At 32.1% G+C, this 23,190-nt stretch overlaps 1 protein-coding gene across 6 annotated transcripts in view; it reads left to right on the forward strand.

Annotated features, from left to right (window-relative positions):
- The window catches only part of LOC135133330 (serine/threonine-protein kinase unc-51), a 33,844-nt gene extending 11,068 nt beyond the window's left edge, over positions 1-22,776 (forward strand). For 2 of the 6 annotated variants that reach the window (XM_064061704.1, XM_064061705.1), the window contains 11 exons: positions 4,554-4,705; positions 4,752-4,853; positions 4,953-5,064; positions 5,116-5,290; positions 5,340-5,450; positions 5,509-5,656; positions 5,694-5,938; positions 12,873-13,140; positions 13,194-13,324; positions 13,376-13,508; positions 22,049-22,776. In XM_064061704.1, the coding sequence (XP_063917774.1) occupies positions 4,554-4,705; positions 4,752-4,853; positions 4,953-5,064; positions 5,116-5,290; positions 5,340-5,450; positions 5,509-5,656; positions 5,694-5,938; positions 12,873-13,140; positions 13,194-13,324; positions 13,376-13,508; positions 22,049-22,131 (1,660 nt within the window). In that variant the 3' untranslated portion in view covers positions 22,132-22,776. The remainder of the gene's footprint in view (positions 1-4,553; positions 4,706-4,751; positions 4,854-4,952; positions 5,065-5,115; positions 5,291-5,339; positions 5,451-5,508; positions 5,657-5,693; positions 5,939-12,872; positions 13,141-13,193; positions 13,325-13,375; positions 13,509-22,048) is intronic. The other 4 variants (XM_064061710.1, XM_064061707.1, XM_064061706.1 and 1 more) reach the window with 4 other exon arrangements.
- The last annotated feature ends 414 nt before the right edge of the window (positions 22,777-23,190 follow it).

Raw genomic sequence — 23,190 nt, forward strand, 5'->3', positions numbered from 1 at the left:
AGATTTTGATTTTTAAAAAAATTAACCAAATTTAAAAAAATGATAGTAAACTGTTTTTTTAAAAAAAACTGTTCCCGTGTTATACAGTACTGAGATCGAAACGGATGGGTGGGGCTTTTCTTTGGTTTTCTTTTTTAATTAATACATTTGCTTTTCTTTGTATAATACGATTACTTGAGAACATAATTCACATGCTAATTTCTCGTAGAAAAATAAGGATTTTACAACTAAGCTCCTCCCTCGACTTACGATGAATAAAAAAATCATCAGAAATGCGACAGGGTGGGTGGGTGGGGCTTATATTTTTTTCCTTCTTTTTTATATACATATAGCCATCTTTTCACAACAAGAAACTTAAAATATAGTTAAAATGACACAGTTTTGCAAGAAAATATGGATTTTGCAATTATGGGGTGCAGCCTAACTACAAAATTGATATTTCCTTATACAAATTTTCCATCTTAAACATGTTTTAAGTTTCATGTTGTGAAAAGATGGCTATGTATGTAAAAAAAAAGTCAAATATAAGCCCCGCCCACCCACCCTGTCTCAATTCTAATGATTTTTTTTATTCGCTATAATTTTTTTAATACTTTTCAGCTATCATTTCAAAATATTCTTTGACAGGATTTATAATTTCCTAAATTCATTTCAATCAACATATTCAAAAGCAAGATCTTCATCCAAATAGCACAAAATTGAGACGGTAAATCTACTTTATTTGTTGATCGTCTTTTGTCACTGAAACGTATGTCTGTATTTACATCGACATGATATGCAATTTGATGGTTCTCTGGGACCCACGTTTCAGAAAAAAAAATTTTAACGACTTTATCAATCAATCAATCTGTTTTTGTACAGATTAAAATGTTCATACAGCACGTTCGCAACAAATTTTTCCCTTTTTCTTGATGTTTCCTTATTTTTATTGTATTTATTTCTCGAATTATATTAACGTCTTGCTTTTTTAGCCGTCACTCATCGTTCGTTTCTATTTTTGCCATATTACATTTTCTGCTCTTCCTATTTCTCTTTTTCTTCAAATATTCAGCTAATTTCTCAAGACCTCCCCGTATGACTTCCTGAGCCTAACCTAAAGAAGTATTGTGATAGAGTCCATCAGGCAAATTACTGTTTTCATGGTTTCCCGACGTTTCAGAGTACGAAAAAATAGATCTCCCGTTTCCGCGTAGATAGTAAAACGCTAACCAAAATTTGTATAATCATTCCCACCACCAATGAAATGACGCCATTTTCAACTTAAATGGTAAATGTTACTTAAATTTTATAAAATAGTATAGTCCTCCACTCATAGTTTATGAATTCGTGTTGAGTTTTTACCCTAGATATCCAGATTTTTGAAAAAAAAATGTAAAAAATGTAACAACATTTTGCAATTTAACATTGAAGCTACAAAGCTTCATCAAAATTTGCCCCTTCTCAAAATTTTACCAAATAAATCTAAAATACGCATAATAAGTATTCAGAGTCTGTACTTGTAGTTTATCAACGCATTCACATTTTTTAGAACTACTTATACAGAGCGACTCAAAAAAAATTAATGAATGAGGCGACATGTTATATTACCCATCCCATTTTCCCGCAAATGTACAGTACATCTAGAATACAATACTGTTATTAATAGTATTACACTGCACCTATTCAAATTGACGTACGTGTCCTTGCTAAAATGTTGATGACATCATAAAAAAAAAATATGTGGAAAAACTCACTAAAGACATATGCATGCGATGCTTCTTAACCGGTAGCATATTTTAATTTTAACTGATAGGAGTCATCATAAAAAAATTTCAAAGTTAAGTTAAATTTTTCGAAGCTGTATTTGTTCGACTGTACTTGAGGGGCGAGAGAAGTTCTGTCGAAATATTCTTCGACTAATTTATTTTAAATTTTTTATTTCGATTATAGGGAATTAAAACTCTAAAAAGTAGATAGAAAAATTAAAAGTTAGGAGTTGTAATTATGGTGAAATTCACAAGCATGCGATTCGCGTATGTTTGAATCATGTTTCTGTGAGTTTTGAGTAATAAAGAGAATTTATTGTAAATAGTAATATTCTTATTTATGTTTACAAACTTTACTCGAATATATTTAATTAATGTTTTCTTATATGTATATACCTGTTCTTAAAATAAGAAATTGGTCTCTAGGGTAGTAGACCACTTTCCTCCCCCCCTGAAATACACTCCAACAAGTACAGCTTCCTCAAAAAATTATAAAATTTTATTCTGCGATTTCTATTTTTTTATAATGACCCTTACAGTGAAAAAAATCTAAGCGGATTATGTTAATATAATAATAAAATTTAAATAACATTTACTATGAAAAGATTTAGGTGACGTCATCGAAATGTTGGTGGGGATGATCAGACAAATTTTTGTTAGTTTTACTTTCTGCACGATATTCCTAAAATACAAATAAATTTGGTAACAATCAGTCCAATAGTTTCGGAGATGATCTGTCTAATGAAATCGACACAGGCAAGAAACGACAAACAGACGGAAAAGGATACTCTAGGAGTCATGAAACATCGAGAAGTAAAAACAATCACAAAATTAACGTTTTATTTTGTTGGAAATACCTTATTCAAGTCTGTTCAATTCATTTCGATTTAAACTACATTTAAAAAGATCGTAATGTGCGTTATATTTTGTAATTTGAAAATAGTGATAAATGAGCAAGTTTTTTTAATGACATTACTTGCTTTAAATCGCCATCTACATCAAGCCAACCCTGATTATTATTATTTTTATTGTTTAATTCATGTTATTTTTTAGAACATGCATGCTTGGTGGATACTTTTGATCTGCCGCCGCTTATTCTGTACGTGCTTAATAGTCGAACTCTTGCAATGTACCGTCGGTTCGAAAAAAAAAAAATCTCACACCCATAGCTGTCCCAGTTTTTCGCATATATCATTGTGTGAAACGCCAAATCGATTTAAATATACTACGAGCTGATTTGAAAAATTAATATTTAATGTTCATGTATTTCTGTTTAGGATATTCAACTTCTTTTTAAATCACTTACATATTTTTGTTAGAGATTCTTGTACAAATTTTTTTAGGAATTCATTCTTGTATCATGATGTCACATTTTATTAAAAAGTTGTGCTACAAATTAATTTAATTCTTGTGAATTTTGAATGAATATTAGCACAGTCATTTGCCTACAAATGTACTCGTAGTTATTCATGCTAAAATTTGTGTTAGTAATTTGTGTAACTTTTGTTAACATACAGAAGTATTTAAATTTGAAAATTAAAATTCTTCTACACGAAAATAATTCATTTAGTACAACATTTTATTGGAAATATTAAATTACCTATGTACATATTAATGTCTAAAAACATCGAATACATCAGTAAATTCAGAAAAAAATCTACAAGAATCTCTAAAAAATATATAGGGCGTCATTTAGTAAAAACTTTAATGTCGTGGGCAAAAACAAATTAGCGTTAAAAATTAATTTTTCAAATTAAATCGAATTTAACGGATTACAATGCTCTACTCGAAAAAATAAGATTGCTGCGGAGTTTGTTTTTCGAACACACGGTATAAACAGTCGAAGTTATGGATGATAGGTATCTGTTTTATAAATATTTTTATGTTTTACGGGTATTTAAAATCGGCCTGGGTAAAACTCAACAATTCATTTCTCAGTGGAGTACTAATTTACACGACTAAATAGTATACAACGATTTTGTACAGAATAATTTCGACTCGACTGGAATGGATTTGACTATACCTAAATTCTCTCACCATTGATTGGACTCGACTAACTTGCTCCCAAAGGTGGCCTCTATTTAAACCCATACGTTCCTTTCTAGATATTTCGCAATCGAGATTTTTTTGGAGTACCCGTCGCGACTTCCGCTTCCGGGCTTTTCTTTATTCGAATGCCGCCGTCACCGATGATGAGTTACCACCGCTCATCATCTTTCAAACTAGAAAACCCATAGGCATTGTACTGGGGCGGCGTGTTGATTTATTTCGTAACAATATTTATTAATGTCCGGGTCTATGCGGACTGCGCCCCTTGGACTGGGCGTCCTCCACGGTGCAGGGACTACCAGGGTGTTATTTACGCCATTACGCAGCGTTTTTTACCTGTAGTTTAACAGTCCACACATATCCTTATTTTAAGTTACAGGGCTGACCATAAAAATCGTTTTTTTGAAAAAGCTGTATTTTTTTTAAGTTTTGGAATAAAAAAATGGGATTAGAAACTGATCCCATTTTAGGTTTGGGTTTCATTTTACATAGAAGTTTTATAGTGATTTTAAACGTATTAAGTCGAAATTATTTTCGGTATTTTGATGTCAGCATTTTTATTTGTGTACATTAGAAATTCTGCTTAGTCAACAGTGAAGGTTTTTATGTGACGGTGTGATAGAATTGATTTAAAACTTCATAACATTATTTTTATGTTTTCAAATATATAGTGTGCTTCATGTAAAAGTTCCACTTGCTCTGCTATGTTTAAAGATGGAGGTCTGAAATTTGCATAAAAATTGCGTATATGTTGTCCAGGATTCCTCACGGTACCAGCCCTGAATTGACCGACCTTCTCCTGGGTCTCCTCAAGCGCAACGCCAAAGAACGAATGAACTTCGATCAATTTTTCAACCACAGATTCTTGAAGAGGGTGGAAACACCAAAAGCTACCAGCCCCCTGCAAAGTGGTAAGTCGCACTTTTTTCTAAAACAGCGTTTCATAAGAAGCCCTAGATATGCCTTTACCCATCGGCACTCCACCAAGTACCTCCACCGTGCCAGTGAGCAGTCCGCGCCCCGTCAGAGGCAACTCGGTTTCGCACCCGGACCCACCAGGTTTGTGTGTTTCAGATTTTCTACTAATCATCATTGTGTTACATCATCTCATCACCTCTCTTGACAATATTAACAAATCATACTCATCATTCCTTGTAGAATCTCCACGATCTACAAGAACTGCTCTTAGTTCGAGCCCTGAAGATGATTATGTTATAGTGTCGAGAAACATCCCGGACCAGTCAACTGAAAGTGTGGAACTGGAGAAACAGTGAGTGGGTTGTGTTTGTTTGTAGATCGGGTAGACAGTTTTGGTTTATAGGTTTAAAATGACGACGGTGAGGTCGCCACCGGCACCATGTGGTCCTGTTGCGAGTCCTGTGAGACCGACCTTCTTGCCGGTAGCAGAACCGGTTCCTGTACCCTCAATGAAAGATGTATATTTGCAGATGACCAGTCAGACTGAAAAGAAAGAAGAAGTGCAAACTCCCAATAAGGTTGTATTTTTTCCCACAATCATATTTATCCCCTAAAACGTTTTATTAGCAGCCAGTTGTAAATAGCAATGTGCCGAGATCACAGCCGATCAGTATGAAACGATCGGAAAACAGGCCAATGCAAAATGACATCGACATTAGTTCCTTGTCGCCACCTTCTGTAAGTATTTTTTCTCTGAAGACGATTTCTAGTGTGAATACGCGTCTTTTTTCGGTAGGTAAAATTTGTAATCGGGACACCACCCGGCGGTCGGCGGCGATCTACCTCCGGGGGTAGCTTGTGCGAGACGCCGCCTCCGACGAACTTCTGGACGCCGTCACCAGTAGCAAAAACGGCACCTGTCAATTCACCTCTTCGACGTTCGGGTTAGTTGCTTTGGCTAGTGTGACAATGGTTGAAAAGTTTTTTCAGGGACGTCTCCTCCCATGCTGAGTGGGCCTTTGGCCCGAATGCCCATTTTGAGCAGCCCTAATTTAAATAATGAAAATAATAATCCCAATCGGTCGCCCAACATGCCCTATTGCACCAGAGCTGTGACCTTGCCCGAAATTTCCGAAATACGCAATTATGGGGTGTTTAATGACAGTTACGACCAGCATCCGATTACGTTCCTGGCACCAGAGCTACCAGAAGAGACTCTTTTAGAGGTTTGTACTTAAAAATAAGGTAGTGGTTATTCAATAAAGTGAGAGATGAGTGGCATTTCTCCGTAATCTTAATTATCTGGTGATAATTAATCACTGATAAAATAACTTGAAAGGTCATATTGACGCGGAGAGTTTGATCTTACTAAAAACGAGTTATTTATGTTCCAGTCGTATTTTTACACAGGAAATGAGTAAAGAAGTTCTGAATAAATAATTTAATAATGTGACAAGTTACAATTTTTGGTTTATATTTTTTTAAGTTTTCGCTAAGTAGGGTCATAAATTTTATTTTTGACAAGTAGATACTTTGAAATTATGATTGTAAATATGTCGCGCCAAGTATTATCACTAAGTCTCTTGTCAACTTTGTGTAAGTTTGTATTATATTGGCAATTTATTAAATTCAGGTGTAAAATTACATGTGTATAAACTTATGCAATATTTTGATATAACTTAATTTTAACTCCCTTTATCTTTTTTTTTTATTCGAAAATTGTTAATTTAAACACCACCTATATGTTTATATTGGTTAGATAATCGATTAAAAATGTAAAGAATAAATTGTACGTTTTTAATACATTTAAAAACACCGAAAGCAATGACTTCGTACTATACCGGGGGCCACTTGAGTTTTGTTTACAGTTTAATCTGTGACGTATTGTGTTTACGGTAGTGTGATGTCATTTTTGCATCATTATGCAATTAAACGAGTTCACAGTATACACTTATGTATAGTACAAAGGTGGGTTGAAGCAAGTGGGCACCCACTCATAACTTATCAATAAAAAAACCCAATATGTTTGTGATAGTCAACAACCGGCGCACCAGAATTTTTTAGTTTCATTTTATACTTTTGATTTTTTAATTTAAAATCTAAAACAAAGTTAATTGATGTTTAAAAAAATGATTGCTTGTGTTTCAAAAATATATTTTCCTGTCTTAGAAGTACCTTGCAAGATGCTTACAAAAATCGATTGTCTAAAAACATCTTATCTAATCTTCTTAAAATTTTGGCAGTGTGCGTTATCATTCACATTGTGTACACTGTGATAGATTGCAATAGTTTGAATTTTCCGCGTTATTTAAAATGTTCGAACAAAACATTAAATTTAATGTGTTACATATTAAGTACAACACTATTAAAAAAAAAAAGAAAAATATTGTACTTTACGCACTTAAAAAGCCATCCCATATCGTTTGAGAGAAAAAGTAAATATCACTTCCGAAAAACCAAAAACCATGTAATACTAACAAATATTTTATTCATTTTATATAATTTTTTGTGTATCGTTCTAAATTTGAAACTTCCATTTTTTTAAATATTTGAGATATTAAAGTGGAACAAGTAAACTGGAACACCCTGTATATACTATATCTGTAAAAGTAGAGAGTATAATAGTCCAACTCTAATTATTACTAATGAATTATTTCTTTCATAAAACCTAAACTTTTATTGAAACTGATAATTGTATTAAATTATATATTTAAAAAATATTTTAACTATACAGAGCGTCTTTCAGGCACGCTATACAAGTTTTTGGGACCTCATATATATTTTTGTATGCCCTAATTTGCTTCTTCTAAGGTTTTACAACATTGCTAAATGATTTGAGTTTTGTTGCTTTTTTGATAGTGGAAAATTCTTAACATTGGTTTGCAATGTTTTATGGGTAGATAAACAAATATTTGCGCGTTGATAATATAATATACAGCGTATTATTGAAAAGTTTGTACAAAATAAAATCGGCAATTGGTCGGGAAGTATGGGTGCTAAAAGTAAAAAAAAGTTCAGGTAAATGTATTCTCCTTTTAGAGATAAAAATTATTAAAATTCATGTCCAAATTCTTTGTACGCCTCGGATAAAAAGATCGTCTTTTTTATTTTTATTGTTACAGTTGCTGGGATTTACTAAAATAAATTAATTTTACCTATTTATCCTTCAGTAGCGTCTAAAAAGGTTGGATAAGGGTACATTTTCCCCTTACAATTTTGATAACCCAAAATAAGTTTTTCAGACTTCTTAGACTTCGCGAATGACTGTCAATTTTGTTGTACCTACCTTTCAATAACATCCTGTATAAACAATTTTTAAATAAGCCTACTTCATTTTTTCCACATAGACCACCCCGTATTTTAGTACGGCATCTTAATGTGTTTCTGCGTTTTTCACTTTGTTAAGATAAAACGCAAGACAGTAAAAACGGAATAAGATGCAATAATAAAAAACAGGTGTTCCATTTGAAAATTAAAAAAAAAATCCTAGGAATAACCGTGGCGACATCGGACCAGAATTTCAAATAAACATGCTTCTTGTCTAGTCCCATTAAAAAAAGAAAAACAAGTTGTATGTAGCCGCTCCAAAAAAGAACATCCTGTACAGTATAACTTTGGTTTTGAATTTTTCTATTTCTAACAGTTACCAAAGTCGATCAGTGCATCCATACTTGCCAGGTATAATTTAAGAAAAAAATTCATTGAAAATTATTTCGACAGAACTACCTCACCTCTGAAGTATAATAAAACATATCCAACTTTTTCGAAAAATTACAAAATTTGATGTTGCGAATTTTATTTTATTATTATTAAAATAATGAGATGTATTGCATGTAATGTTAAAGTAAATGGAAAGAAGCTTGCAACGCTTATGTTTCAAATGAGTTTTTCCTTTACAAAATCAGTAACAGTATTTAATTCCCAAATTTTCGGGAAAATGGAGTGAACCGTTCTTAATTTAATCAGAAAAATAAATTTTCTCATTCATTAATTTTTAAGTCACTCTATATAAGCAATTCTAAAATATATGAATGTAATTATAAATCACGAGTCATCATATTTGCACATTTTTGATAGGACTTATTCATTAATTTATCCGAGTCACCCTGCATAAACAATTCCAAAAAATATGAATGAACTGATAAATCACAAGTAAAAACTCATCATATTTTGCACGTTTTAGATAGGATTTATTTGGCAAAATAAAATAGGAAAAATAGTATTTATTGAGATAAGACTAATTTTGGTAAATGACTGAACAATATCAAGAGTAGTCACTGGAATGAAGAGGGGGTGGGTGGGCGGGGCTACTATTTTCTTATAAAAGAAAAAGGTAAACTTACCCCCGCCCACCCACCCGTTCTCTAGTATACCGAAAAAATTACGTAAAGGATAGGTGGGCGGGGCTAGTAGTTGCCAAGATAAGACTTTTGGTAAATGACATACCCTCTAAAATTTTGAGATGACGTCGCCTTCAGTGTTTAGGGGGGTCGTAAACGGATAAATTTTGATCAATTTACCATGTTTTCGATAACCTTAAAATAATTTTAATTTTTTTTCCCAAAAATCGAGATGCCAGGGGTAAAAACTCAAGAAACGATTCATAAACTACAAGTGAAGGAGTTTATTATATAGGAGATTATTTTATAAATTTTAAGTAACATGTACTACTGTAAAAGTTAGAGATGACGTCATATTATCGTTGATTAGCGTTTTACACACATACAAAATTTGACAGACCCGGACAGGCGACAGACGAGAGATGGCAGACAGACAGACAGATGGACAGACGGAAACCAGAGACCTATGTTTTCGTAATTTAGGGGTCATGAACGTCGAGAAAACATAAAAGTAGCGAGTCGCCCGATGGATTCGGAAAGTAAAATGTTTCAATTCCGTTAAAAAATAGAATAAACAAGAAAAATCTAAAACTGACATAATGATTACGTTTTTAGTTTACGCATTTGGTTGTTATTGTTTTTAATACATGTACATATTTTTTGGTTATATTTATTTTCTGCAAAAGTAAAATTTTTCATCTTTTGACTTATCAAATGTGTACATTTTCTGTTTCCCTATTTCTGCGGTTAACTTATCAGAATTTGCTTTAAGCTTTTCTTATCTTTTCTAAACACAAAAATTGTGTACTTTGTACAATGTCAATCACATTTAGCTTTATTGTAGTCCGGCATCAAATGTTTCGATTTTTCATTTCCCGGGCTTAAGCTAAGAAAGTTTGGTAATATAGGGTCCATCGAACGAATGACCACTTTCATGGCCCCTAGAGTATGAAAAATTAGGTTTCGCGTATCCGTCTGTCGATCTGTCTTCTGTGTCGATTTTTATTAAACAGATAATCTCCGAAATTATCGAACCGATTGTTGTCTAATTTTATATCCATGTTACGAATGTAGTGCAGATGGTAAAACACTAACAAAAGTGTGTCCCGACGAACATTTGGATGAACGTCATCTCAAAATTTTGCATAGTGTATGCCATATAAATATTCTAAAATAACGTATTCATGTACCTTTAGTTTATGAATGTGCCTTGATTTTGTTTGTTATTATTCTAATTTTTATTATTCAGTATTTCTCAAAATAAAGCCTGCGATATATTGTACTCTAGCAGTCCATACATATATGTACTCAATATATATAATAGGGTGTCTTAAATTTTATCTTCGAAGAAGCTGAGTTTGTTGGACTCTTCAGGGCTTGTATTAAGAAAACCTCATTTTTTCTTTAATCACAAAATTCTACGAAATATATTTTTTTACGTTCAAAAAATTAGGCAAATTATCGAATAAGCAGAAACAATAGTGAATTGTAACCGTCAACCGTCTCCGATTTCTGTTCTGAGTTTATGGTTTCTTAGAGTAATGTAAAGAGCCATTAAATAATAATATATAAATAAATTCCATCGCTTCCAAATTCTACACCGAAGACGTTTCCTGTAATCCTGGCAATTTTATTTCCAGCTGTCAAAAAAATTAGAGATCTACGTCCGAATAGCAGTAAATTTTTGGATTAGCCTCGTCTAAACCGATTTATTTTATCGATTATCTTAGAAAAAGTTAATCCGATTTTCTTGGCCTTCTGCTGACACAATAACATTATAGTTAGTCATAATCTTAATTGCACATATTAAATTTAATATATTTATCTCGCCTAAAAATCATGACGTCATCGTATATAATCTTGGGGAAAAACGCCTGTTAAAGTGCACGCGAGTTTGGTTGTGAAATTAAGAACATGTTTTTGAGTATCAAGTTGTTCAAAGAATACTATGTATATTAAGAAAAAAAAGCAAATTATAAACCCCGCCCACCCACCCCGATCTCAATTGTGATGATTTTTTTTATTCTTCGAAACTTAAAACACGTTTAAAATGGTACATTTTTGTAAGGAAATATGGATTTTGCAATTAGGCTCCGCTCCTAGATCTGCCAACGAATGAAAACTTCATTACTATTTAGATCAGGGCAGGTGTGGGTGGGGCTTAATATTTATATTTTTAAATTTTTTCTTAATATGCATAGTATTCTTTGAATAACACGTTACTTAAAAACATGTCTTACATGGTAATTCTTGCAGAGAAATAATAAGAATTTTGCAATTAAATTCCGCTCCTTTGGCTCTCGACGATTAAAAAAAAATCATCACAATTGAGATAGGGCGGATGATATTTTGCTTTTTTTCGTAATATACGGAGTCGTCTTTTCGGAACAAGACACTTAAAACATGTTTAAAATGCATTTAAAATTCTTGTAGACAAATATGGATCTTGTAATTAAGCCCCGCCGCTCGATCTGACAACGAATGAAAAAGTCATCACAATTGAGAATTGAGAAGGGACGGGTATGGGTGGGGCCCAATCTTTGGCTTTATTTTTTTCTTATTATACAGGTATTGTTTGAACAACATGATACTCAAAACCATGTTTTTTGTTTCTCGTAGAGAAATAAGGGTTTTGCAGTTAAGCTCCGCCCCCTTGGCTCACGACGAATAAAAAAATCATCACAATTGAGATAGGGCGGGGCTACATTTTGCCTTTTTTTTTTTTCTTAATATGTGTAGACTTATTTCGACAACAAGATAATTAAAACATAACTAAAATGGTAAATTTTTGTGGTAATCAACTTAAATCGTCCACTTTTCTTCTACAACCCCTTTAAAAACGCCAGCGGGAACTTCAACGTCAACAGCAAGTTTATAAATCCCACTTAAATTGTATTGGAAAGCTTTTTAAACTCTGCATGGTAATGGTACAGAAAAGAGAATTTACGATTTTTAGCCTTCACAATATTCATACCTACATGAAACAAGCGACATTAAATTTTTGACACGATTGAATGCGTTTATAAATTTTTTATCTAATTTATGCGTATTTAGGTCTTTATGTGGAAAGAAAAATGTAAAGAATTTAAATTGTTTCTGTTTGCATGTTAGAAAATTGGCAACAATTAGAACGCTGTATTATTATCAAATACCCCATTAATTTCTAGTATAATTTTGTATTTAAAATTTCCTAGAAATATCATTTAAAAATTTGACTCGTAATTGTAAATTCTTCAAACTTAATTTTTACTTTTAAACGGCGAATTTTTTCATGAGTTAATTATCTGCATGTATGTTTTTAATATAATTTAAACTTCAGTTTATAAATAGTTACATGCATACAATGCGAATTAAGCTTTCAGACACACAAAACTTGATAACGCTTATGTAATTGTTTAGTTAACCGCTCGTTAAATAATTGCAAGTGTTTAAAATTATTTACTCAGAACTTTTAATAGCAGGATACGATGTGTTTAATTATACAGTAAAACCTATATTTAGACTTTGTGATAACACATTCCGACCTTTTTTGCTTGACTGTAATTCATACCTTGAAGCGATTGATATCTTATTGATCACGCACTCACAAAACTTAATCACCATAAAAAACCCTGTCTAAAGGAATAAAGAATAATTTTTTATAACTTTTCATGGCAAATAACAAAAGACAGGCGTCGAATTACCCATCACAAAAAACTCCTTTCTGAAACAATAAACGAATATTTGTTTTTTGCTTAAGTTATTCATTATAAGTAACAAAATACAGGAGTCGAATCCCACAGCACTTCGTCCTCCCTCACCGCCTACTTTCTTTTTCCAGAAAGAGCACAACGAAACTCTAGCCAAAATCAATTTCGTATTGGCCCTTTGTAACTGCATCCTAGACCTGGCCGCCGTGCGTTCGACACCAATCGGAGCCCTTCACGACTCCGTGCACCTCCAAACCCAAATACAAAACGAACTGGTGAAAAGGGCCGAGCGGTTCGTCCTTTTGGTCCGAGCTTTGCAGCTTCTGGGCTCGGGATTAGCGCTGGCCACCACACAAATGAAGTCCGGCCAATTGCGGCCGAGTTCGAAAGTAAAAAATGGTAACCGAGGTACTATTGCTCGACTCGGTTTAGAATGATCGTTTTCGTTGCAGTCATGTCGAGTCTGAACAGCAAGTTCAGGACGACCTTGGCCGAATGCAAGCAGATGAACAGCACGGAGCTCATGGCGAAGGTTGCGGATATCACGGCGGATAAGCTGCTGTATGATCACGCTGTACAAATCGTGAGTGGTTGTGGGCGATTTTTGATTGGTGGGTTATTTTTTGTGTTGTAGTGTCAGGCCGCTGCGCTCGACGAGCTCTTCGATAATCCGCAGCAGTGTTTTGAGCGGTATCAAACTGCGCAGATTCTGCTGCATAGTTTGTCACAGCAAGTACCTCAGCAGGATAGGGCGCTGCTCATCAAATGTAAGTTGCTCTGTTTAATGACATTACATTAGTAATTAATTAAAGGTGTGTTAACACAAGAATTTTATTTAAAAATAATTTATTTTGTTTTTTTTGAAGGTAATTTTAATTTTAAAAAATTGGTCGAAAAAACGAAATATGTATTGTAAAATCGAAATACTGAAAATTAAAAGAAATGGGAAAATGGTGTATAATTGGAAAACTGAAAAATCTAAGATTGAGAATCTTAAAAAGTGGATCAACAAAAATGATAAAATTAAAAGAAAAATTGTACATTAAAGAAAATGTAAAAACGAAAAATTGTGATATAAAATCGAGAAAATGAAAATTGAAAAATAGGTAAAATGAAAAATAAATTCCAAGAACTTGAAAAATTGAGGAAACATAAAAATGAAAAATCGAAAAATTAAAAATTCAGAAAGTGAAAAATCAAAAAATGAAAAAAAAAAACAAATTAAAAAATTGAAGAAATTTAAAGTTGAAAAAACGAAAATGCAACCGAAACATGAAAAAATGGAAAATTTGAAAAATGAAAAAATGAAAACACGAAAATGTATAAAATAAAAAATTTGGAAATTCTAAAAATTGGAATAAAGAACTTAAAAATGGAACAAACTAAAAATTCAAAAATCGAAAGATTAAAATTAAGAAACTTAAAAATCGAAAAAACAAAATATGTATTGCAAAATCGAAATATTGAAAATTAAAACAATCGGAAAATCTTGTATAACTGGAAATCCAAAAATTACAAAATTAAAAATGGGAAAAGCGAGGAACTGAAAAATCTAAGATTGAAAATGTGAAAAACTTTATAAATCGAAAGAAACTTTGTAAAAAAGAACGAAATGAAAAATTGTGATGTAAAATCGAGAAAATGAAACTTAAAAACCAAGAATTTGAACAATTGAGAAATTGAAAAACTAAAGAAACGAAAAATTGAAACATTTGAAAGTCGAAAAATTGAAAAAATTAAAGCTGAAGAAACAATTATGAAATCAAAACATGTTAAAATGGAAGAAATGAAAAATGAAAGAAAATGGAAAAACAAAAAATTCTGATAAAAAATCGAGAAACTGGAAACCAAGAACTTGAAAAAGTTAAAACGAAAAATTTTGAAACCGAAACATGGAAAAATTGAAAAATGAAAGAAAATGAAAAAACGGAAAATTTTGATAAAAAATGGGGAAAATGAAAAATAAAAGATGAAAGAAACTGAAAAAACGAAAAATTGTGATAAAAAATCGGTAAAATGAAGAACAAAAACCAAGAACTTGAAAAATTGAGAAAACGAAACAGTGAAAAATTGAAAATTAAAAGAACGAAAAATTTGGAGGTCAAGAAATTCAAGAATCGAAAAAATTAAAGTTGAAAAATCAAAAAATTATGAAAGCGAAAAAAATTAAAAATTGCGATAAAAAATCGGGAAAATAAAAAATAAAGACCAAGAACTTGAAAAATTGAGGAAACGGAAAAATGAAAAATTACAGAAACGAAAAATTGAAAAATTTGGAAGTCGAGAAATTGAAAAATTGAAAAAATTAAAGTTTAAAAACCGAAAAATTATGAAACCGAAACAAGTAAAAATGGAAACATTGTGATAAAAAATCAGGAGAATGAAAAATAAAAACCAAGAACTTGAAAAATTTCGGAGAGGAAATAAAACGAAAAATGAAAAAAATGGAAAAATTGAAAAATGAAAGAAAATGAAAGCATGAAAATCTATAAAACAAAAAATTTGGAAATTCCAAAAATTGGAAATCAAGAACTTCAAAAATTGTACAAACTAAAAATTCAAAAATCGAAATACTGAAAATTAAAACAATCGGAAAATCTTGTATAACTGGAAATCCAAAAATTATAAAATTAAAAATGAGAAAGCGGGAAACTGAAAAATCTAAGACTGAAAATTTGAAAAACTGAATAAAGAAAAATGATAAAATCGAAAGAAACATTGTAAAAATACAGGAAAAGAAAAAACGAAAAATTGTGATGTAAAATCCAGAAAAAGAAAATTAAAAAATCGGAAGTCGAGAAATTGAAAAATTGAAAAAATCAAAGTTGAAAAAACGAAAAATTATTAAATCGAAATATGTAAAAATGGAAACATTTAAGAATGAAAGAAAATGAAAAAAAACGGAAAATTGTTATTAAAAAAAAACGGGAAAAAGAAAAATAAAAAACCAAGAACTTGAAAAATTGAGGAAAGGAATAAAAATTGAAAAATTTGAAAGTCAAGAAATTGAAGAATTGAAAAAATAGAAGTTGAAAAAAGGAAAAAATGGAAAAATTTGGAAATTCCAAAAATTGAAAATTAAGAAACTTAAAATCAAAACAACGAAATATGTATTGTAAAATCGAAATATTGAAAATTAAAACAATCGGAAAATCTTGTATAACTGGAAATCCAAAAATTATGAAATTAAAAATAGGGAAAGCGGGAAACTGAAAAATCTAAAACTGAAAATTTGAAAAACTGAATATCGAAAAATAATAAAATCGAAAGAAACATTGTAAAAATACAGGAAATGAAAATACGAATAATTGTGATGTAAAATCGAGAAACTGAAAATTGAAAAATAAAAACCAAGAATTTAAAAAATTAAGGAAACGAAAAAATGAAAAAATTAAACTTGAAAAAACGAAAAATTATGAAATCGAAACATGTTAAAGTGGAAAAAATGAATAATGGAAGAAAATGAAAAAACAAAAAATCGTGATACAAAATTGGGAAAATGAAAAATAAAAACCAAAAACTAGAAAATACGAAAAATCGAAAAATTACAGAAACGAAAAATAAAATAATTTGGAAGTTCAGAAATTGAAAAATTGAAAAGATTAAAGTTGAAAAAACGAAAAATTATGATATCGAAATATGTAAAACTTGAAAAATTGAAAAATGAAAGAAAATGAAAAAAACGGAAAATTGTGATAAAAAAAAACGAAAAAATGAAAAATGAAAATGAAAAGTACGAAAGCCACAGTAAAATGTGTCCTGAAGGGAAATTTTACTCACAATTGACAACAAAATGGTAGGATATAAGAAGTGAAATAACTACAAGGACACAAACGAAAACAAAAAATCTTGAACCTCCCCCAATTCCGAGTATTATCAGTAATAAAAATATTACGAATACAATCCAAAATTGGGGTTCTACGTAAAATATATATTCATAAAGCAAACAAAACCAACAAAATCTGTTCTACTAACAAGGATTTCATATAAGTGAATTAAATTAACACTGTAATGTATCAATTTTTGGTAATAATTTTATTCTCTGATTAGAAGGGCCTCTAAACCCTATTTCCAGAAACAAATCAGCCAAATTTTTTTTTTTTGACGACTAGTCAAAGAACTGCGAAAACGCGTATTTACAGAGCTAATTAAACACAAAAAGCAACCCGGAAAATAATTTTAACTAGATTAACCAAACTTTGTACGAAACCGTCACGTGCAAAACCGACGTTTGTTGACGGTGAACAAACAAGTAGGATTATGAAATTTCAACTAAGACAGTGTTCTCGTTTAAAACTATTATTTTAAGACCACTACCATGACATTTCATGTAGGGGAGAATTGCTAATATGGTCCAAGCTCAACACTACAGTGCAATTCTTATAATTTTAGCAAGGTGTTGTAAAACTATTACATGTAGTATATTTCGGTTTCTGCGTAAAAACTGATACTTGCATACTTATGTACTTACACTGTGTCTGACGAAGACAGAAACAGAAACATACCGTTTTACAACAAATTTTATACTATGTACATTCATTCATGCATCTACATTTGGAAAATACATTTTCATGAATAAAAAATCCGAAAAACTGGAAAAAGTGTTGGCGTTTTCTAGGTACTTTTTCTTTGTTTGTTGCGGTTTGCACAAGTTATTGAACATCCACAATGCGGTTTAATATCTGTTCAAACATTGTTACAAAATATGGAAATTAGGTAAACTATCGGACTTTCGCCTCCAATAATAATTCTTGCCAATGTGGACATAGAAATATGTTCTTGAGTTGGGTAAATACTGAATAAACTTATTAATAATTACTTAATATATGATTGTGAAATATGTAATCAAACAAATTATTATGCAAAGTGATAATAAAAGATTATGCATCAAGTTAGTTCTGGAACATCGATCACTGAATGTTTAGTAAGGAATTATTCTTTTTACCGTTTGACAGTTGATATCAAATCATTCGAGTCGAATTATGGGTTGCCTATCTATCGGACAGCACAGACATTAAAAAAAGGTTAAAAAAGTAGATTATGTGTATATGTAATAAGCGAGGAGTTGTCATCAGCGATCAAAATGGGGTGGCAAATTTCCGAAATTTCAAAGGCAACTTGATGAATTCTATAATCATTTGTATACAAAATGTGATAAAAATCACATTGAACTGTCGAAAAAAAAATCACATGTAGCGGGTAATTAAAAACTTTCAGATCGGGGTGGGCTATAGAAAAATTTTGTTTTTTTTTTTATTAAATCTCATCCGTCAAAATTAGAAGTTTTCAATCACCCATTACTCGGTAGTATAAAGCATTCCGGGAATATAAAAATATCCCACTTTGGCATTACAGTGAACTCACGAATTATTTCCTTAGCGGAACTAAATTTAATAACCAGTGCATATAGATTCACTTGAAGTTCTAATTTCGAAAATATTTTTGGGGCGTATTTTCAATAATGTTTATTTAGTAGTTTTTTGCTTCTGGAGCGTAAGTTAAGGAAGTCTTGTAATCGGGTCCATCGGGCGCCTGATTACTTTAATATTTTCTTGACGTTGCATGGTCTCTGGTGTACTAAAAAAGTGGTCTTTCGTTTCCGTCTGTTTATCGAATGTGTTAATTTTTATTAGACAGATAATCTACGAACTACTGGACCGGATCTTGTCAAATTTGACTAATCATCATCCCCACTACCAATGTAATGACGCCATATCCAAAGTTTACAATAGTAAATTTGCTTTTAATTTTCTAAAATACGATACTCCTGCTTTTGTGGTGTATAAATCCGTGTCAAATTTTCACCCTAGACGTCTAGAGTTTTGGAAAAAAAAAACAAAATTGTATAAAAACATTTTACAATTGGATTTTGAAACTGCAAAACCGTTTGCTCTGAAATCTTGCAAACGTTTTAGGATTATTGTAATCATGATAAAATAAACCGTTGATCAAAATTTATTTGTTTATCCCTTCACAAAAACTTGATGACGTCATGTCAAAATTTTGTCCAATAAATCCTCTCTGCTAAATATGCAAAATATTATGACTCTATACATACTTGCGGCTTATCAATGCACTCCTTATCCAGGGTGACTCAAAAAATTAAGAATTAGATTCGCTCACTCCATTTTCCAGAAAATTTGGGATTACAATACTGTTATTATTAGTAGTACACTACACTATCCAAATTGATATACGTGTCCTTGAAAAAATGTTGATGACGTCATTGCAAAATTTTATAATGGAAAAATTCGCTTGAGACACACGCTTCTTTACCTTTACTTTAACGTTAATTTTAACTTACAAGGGTTGTCACAAAAATAAAACTGGTAAAATCAAATCTTATATATTTTTTTGCCTCAGTATACCGTAAAATCAATAAAAATCAGCCTCTACTTCGGGTTCCTCATTGTAATTAACACACTTTGAAGTACTTATCCAACATTTCGAAAATATATAAAATCTGATTTTGCGATTTTTTTTATGGTAACCCTAATAAGTTAAAATAAAAATTAATGAAGCAACAATAACAATAATTAAATAAGAAATTGCCCCATTCCTTAAGCTTCTTGAGTCATTCTGTGTAAGCAATTCTAACTAAATAAGGTGACACTCAAAACATCGAAATATCAAAGAAAACAGTGGATCTGCTATCGAGGACTCGATTTTTCTAAGAAACCATAAACTCAGAACAGAAAGCGGAGACTGCGGACGGTAAGAATTTACGATTGTTTCTGATAACTTGCTTAATTGTTTGAAAGCAAAAAAAATATTTCTTCGGAGTTTGTGAGATTTTCTTAATGCGAAAACATTGTCCAAAGTAACAATCCAACAAATTCAGCTTCTTCGAAAAATTATAAAATTAAAATAACACCTAAAATTTAGAGTAGAGATATGTACGAACTGCTAAAATACATTGAAACATATCCAGCATTTTTGAGTTGAATTTTTACTTTACAGAATTTTGCGATGACGTCATCAACATTTTTGCAAGGACACCTAGGTTTGGTGCACTGTAATACTAAAAAACAGTATTATATTCCCAAAATTTTCTGGGCAAATGGAGTGAGCCGTCCCTGATTTAATCAATAAAATAAATTGACACATTCATTAATTTTTTTGAGCCACCTGTATAAGCATATCTAAAAAATATGAATGCAATGATAAATCACACGTAAAAATTCATCATGTTTTGCACATTTCGGGTAGATTTAGGAATTTAACTCGTTACTATGGAAACGATTTACCATGATTACGATAACCTTAAAATATTTGCAAGATTTCCGAGCAATCGGCTTTGTAGTTTGAAAGTTATATTGCAATTATTCTATTCAGTTTTAAATTTTTTCTAAAAATTCTGGATGTCTAGGGTGAAAATTCGCACTTTTAACTATATATTTTGGAGATAACGTCATCAAATTGTTGGTGGGCAATTAACCAAATTTTGGTTACTATTTAACCATCTACAAGATATTTCTAACATGTGCAAAATTTGACAACAATCGGTCCAGCAGTTTCGGAGATTACGTGTCCAATAAAAATGGATACAGATAGACAGACGGAAACGGAAGATCATTTTTTTCGTACTCTAGAGTCATGACACGTCGAGAAACTATGAAAGTGGCAATTCGCCCGATGGACTCGATTACGATACTTCCTGAGCTTACGCTCGGGAAGTAAAAAATTGATAAAGCCGAGATTGAATGAATCCTGGACCCTTCAGATGATGTAAAGTCATGTTTCGTATAGTTAGCATTATGCGTAGCTTAATTAGGAAAAATTGTACAATTAAAATTATAATAATAACAAATAAAATCCAACCAAATTCATAAACCTCAAGTAGAGGATTATGTTATTTTATAAAAAAAAATTGAGATGACCTCATTAAATTGTTGTGGGAGATGATCAGAGAGTTTTACCATCAACGCGATATTCGTAATATACATACAAAATTTGACAACAATTGATCAGGCAGTTTAGAATCTGTGTAATAAAAGTAGACACAGACGCGGACAAACGACAGACAGACGGAAACGAAAGACCTATATTTTGGTATTCTAGGGGTCATGAAACGTTGAGAAAACGTAAAAGTGGCGAATCGCCCGATGAACTGGATTACAATACTTCCTTAGCTTACGCTCGGAAAGTGAAAAATGTCCCGTGAGGAAATCGAACCGTCTACCATCGCTCTAATGAAATGCGCTACAACCGGTCGATACTATGTATATTACTATAAAACGTTCCTATGTCGGGTGATTTTTTAAATTTCTGCTATAATTGGCCATGACGCTGTTGCAATTGCGCTGATGACGTACCCGTCGTGGCCAACGAGAGCAGACATTTAAAAAATCACACGGTAAAATTATATTTTTTGGTGGAATATCCGGATCCCTGGGGTAAAACTCAAAGCGGATTCATAAACCTCGAGTACATTGCATTTTATGTTATAAAATTTATCATTTATCAAATTGTTGGTGGGGATGATTGGACAAATTTTTGTTAGCATTTTACCATCTAGACGATATTCCTAAAATAGGTGACTAATGTGGCCTTCTTCATGGAATACTTAATTAAATATTAAAAAAGTGAGAGGAGTAACGCGACTTAAAAAACGTGTCAAAATTGAAATTTGGGACATGCAATAAAACTATGATGTGGCGACACAAATTACCGTATGATAAAAGCTCTCATGTTTTGAGACCAAGAATAATAATCACCTTGACCTCCAACAATTTGATCACAGAGCAAATTTGTTTACTACAATTTCAAAAACACGCTCAACTCTAAACACTTTTTTAATCCCACTGTCTTGCTTCAGAAAAAATATCAGTTTGTGTTTTTAACTAAGGTGAATCTATGTAATTTCCCACACGAGGAAAGAGTACGTTGTAAGTTTTTTCAAAAACGAGGATATAAGATGCATTTACAAACAGGAAAACATATTTTCAAGTTTTTTGAGCTTGAACGCTCACTTTGTAGGCACTCGAAACGCACGTGATCACTCCATCTCTTCGGTAAACGAACTAAAGACGGGACCTAGGTTGCTATTTTCAAGTATGTTGTAAAACCGGCTTCAAAACTTGTGTTTTCTAACTAACAGGAACGGCAGGTTCATTATACACACTTTTATTATTGCATCTGCTCGATTCTAGTGCAGTAACCTTAATTCGTTTACTTATTAGGCGGCATCTTGCGGATGAAAACACTATATCGATGTCCCGTTTACGTCTATTTATCCGGTCGTCCACCTTGCTTCTCAATCACACAACTAAACGCAATAATACAGTTATTATGTTTTTTGTTCCAGATAAAGAAGCGGTGGAAAAACGCCTCTTCGTTCTCCAGCAAAAAGGATACGTATATTCGACGGATCTCAGTCAGATGAACTAAAGAAAATCTGTTTCGGCGCCAATTTATTCCAGATATAAAGTATAATGTAGTGATAATTAGGCAATTTTGCTGTTATAAGTCGACTTTATTTCTACACCAATATTGTGATTATTTGTATTAATATTATTTAGGTATTGTTGATTCTAACCATATCGCTTTATATATAGCAACCGTTTCACCGACGGAGTAGAAGATGATTGAAACTGGGTATTTTGTTTTGTGTTGGTACCAGATCGACCCATGACGAACGGATACGCCCAGAATTATTCCGACTTTTTTGCGGGCATCCCACTCGTGTTTTCATTACTTGATTGAATTCTTTAATTTCGATATGTACGCCAACGCGATTGATGAATAATGTGAGGTGTGTTCGAATTGGGTAATCCCTTGTTTCGGTTATGCATTCGCGCAACTGGATAAAACAAAACAGTTGATATCGAAAACTGAAAGCTTGTCGTAAAAATGTAAATATTAAGAGAAACCGTTGCGTAGTCTACAATTGTCGATTCTTCTCTTCCGCCAGATTGCATGTTGGGCATGACAGGTGCGATTACAAAGACTTGAGAGTATAGTGATTTATCATTTTTGTGTTTAATTGTATACAGAAACTCATTAAATATGCAATAAAAGTAAATTTGTAGCGAATTCTCTCGCAAAACCCTTTCATTCCCCGTATTTCCGTGGTGGGGTAAGGCAGACGGGTAGGTCTATTTATGAGCATATCTTTTACGGTGACAGAGCATTAGACATATTAAAAGAGTGAAAAGCACGCGAGAGGTCCATTTTCAGCTTAATGCATGCATAGCATGCACTTTTTTTATGTGCGTTTTCATACGTGAGATGAACTCGGCGGAGTTGATTTAGTAGATGGACTTTTTTAGCGGAGAGCATTCCACGTTCGGTTGACCCGTTTTTACTTTTGTTTACTTTTTTTGTGTCAACTGAGACGGCTTCACTGGCTGGGTGAAAGTGTCGCTAAAATTGGCCGTTCGCGTGACTAGGACAAGCGTATTTGACTTGTGGATCACATGACGTGTGAAATATAGCGGTGATTGCGAT

This window comes from Zophobas morio, unplaced genomic scaffold (assembly GCF_036711695.1).
Source record: "Zophobas morio isolate AGI-343-1 ecotype UQ-CSIRO unplaced genomic scaffold, CSIRO_AGI_Zmor_V1 ptg000021l, whole genome shotgun sequence".
Lineage (NCBI taxonomy): Eukaryota > Metazoa > Arthropoda > Insecta > Coleoptera > Tenebrionidae > Zophobas > Zophobas morio.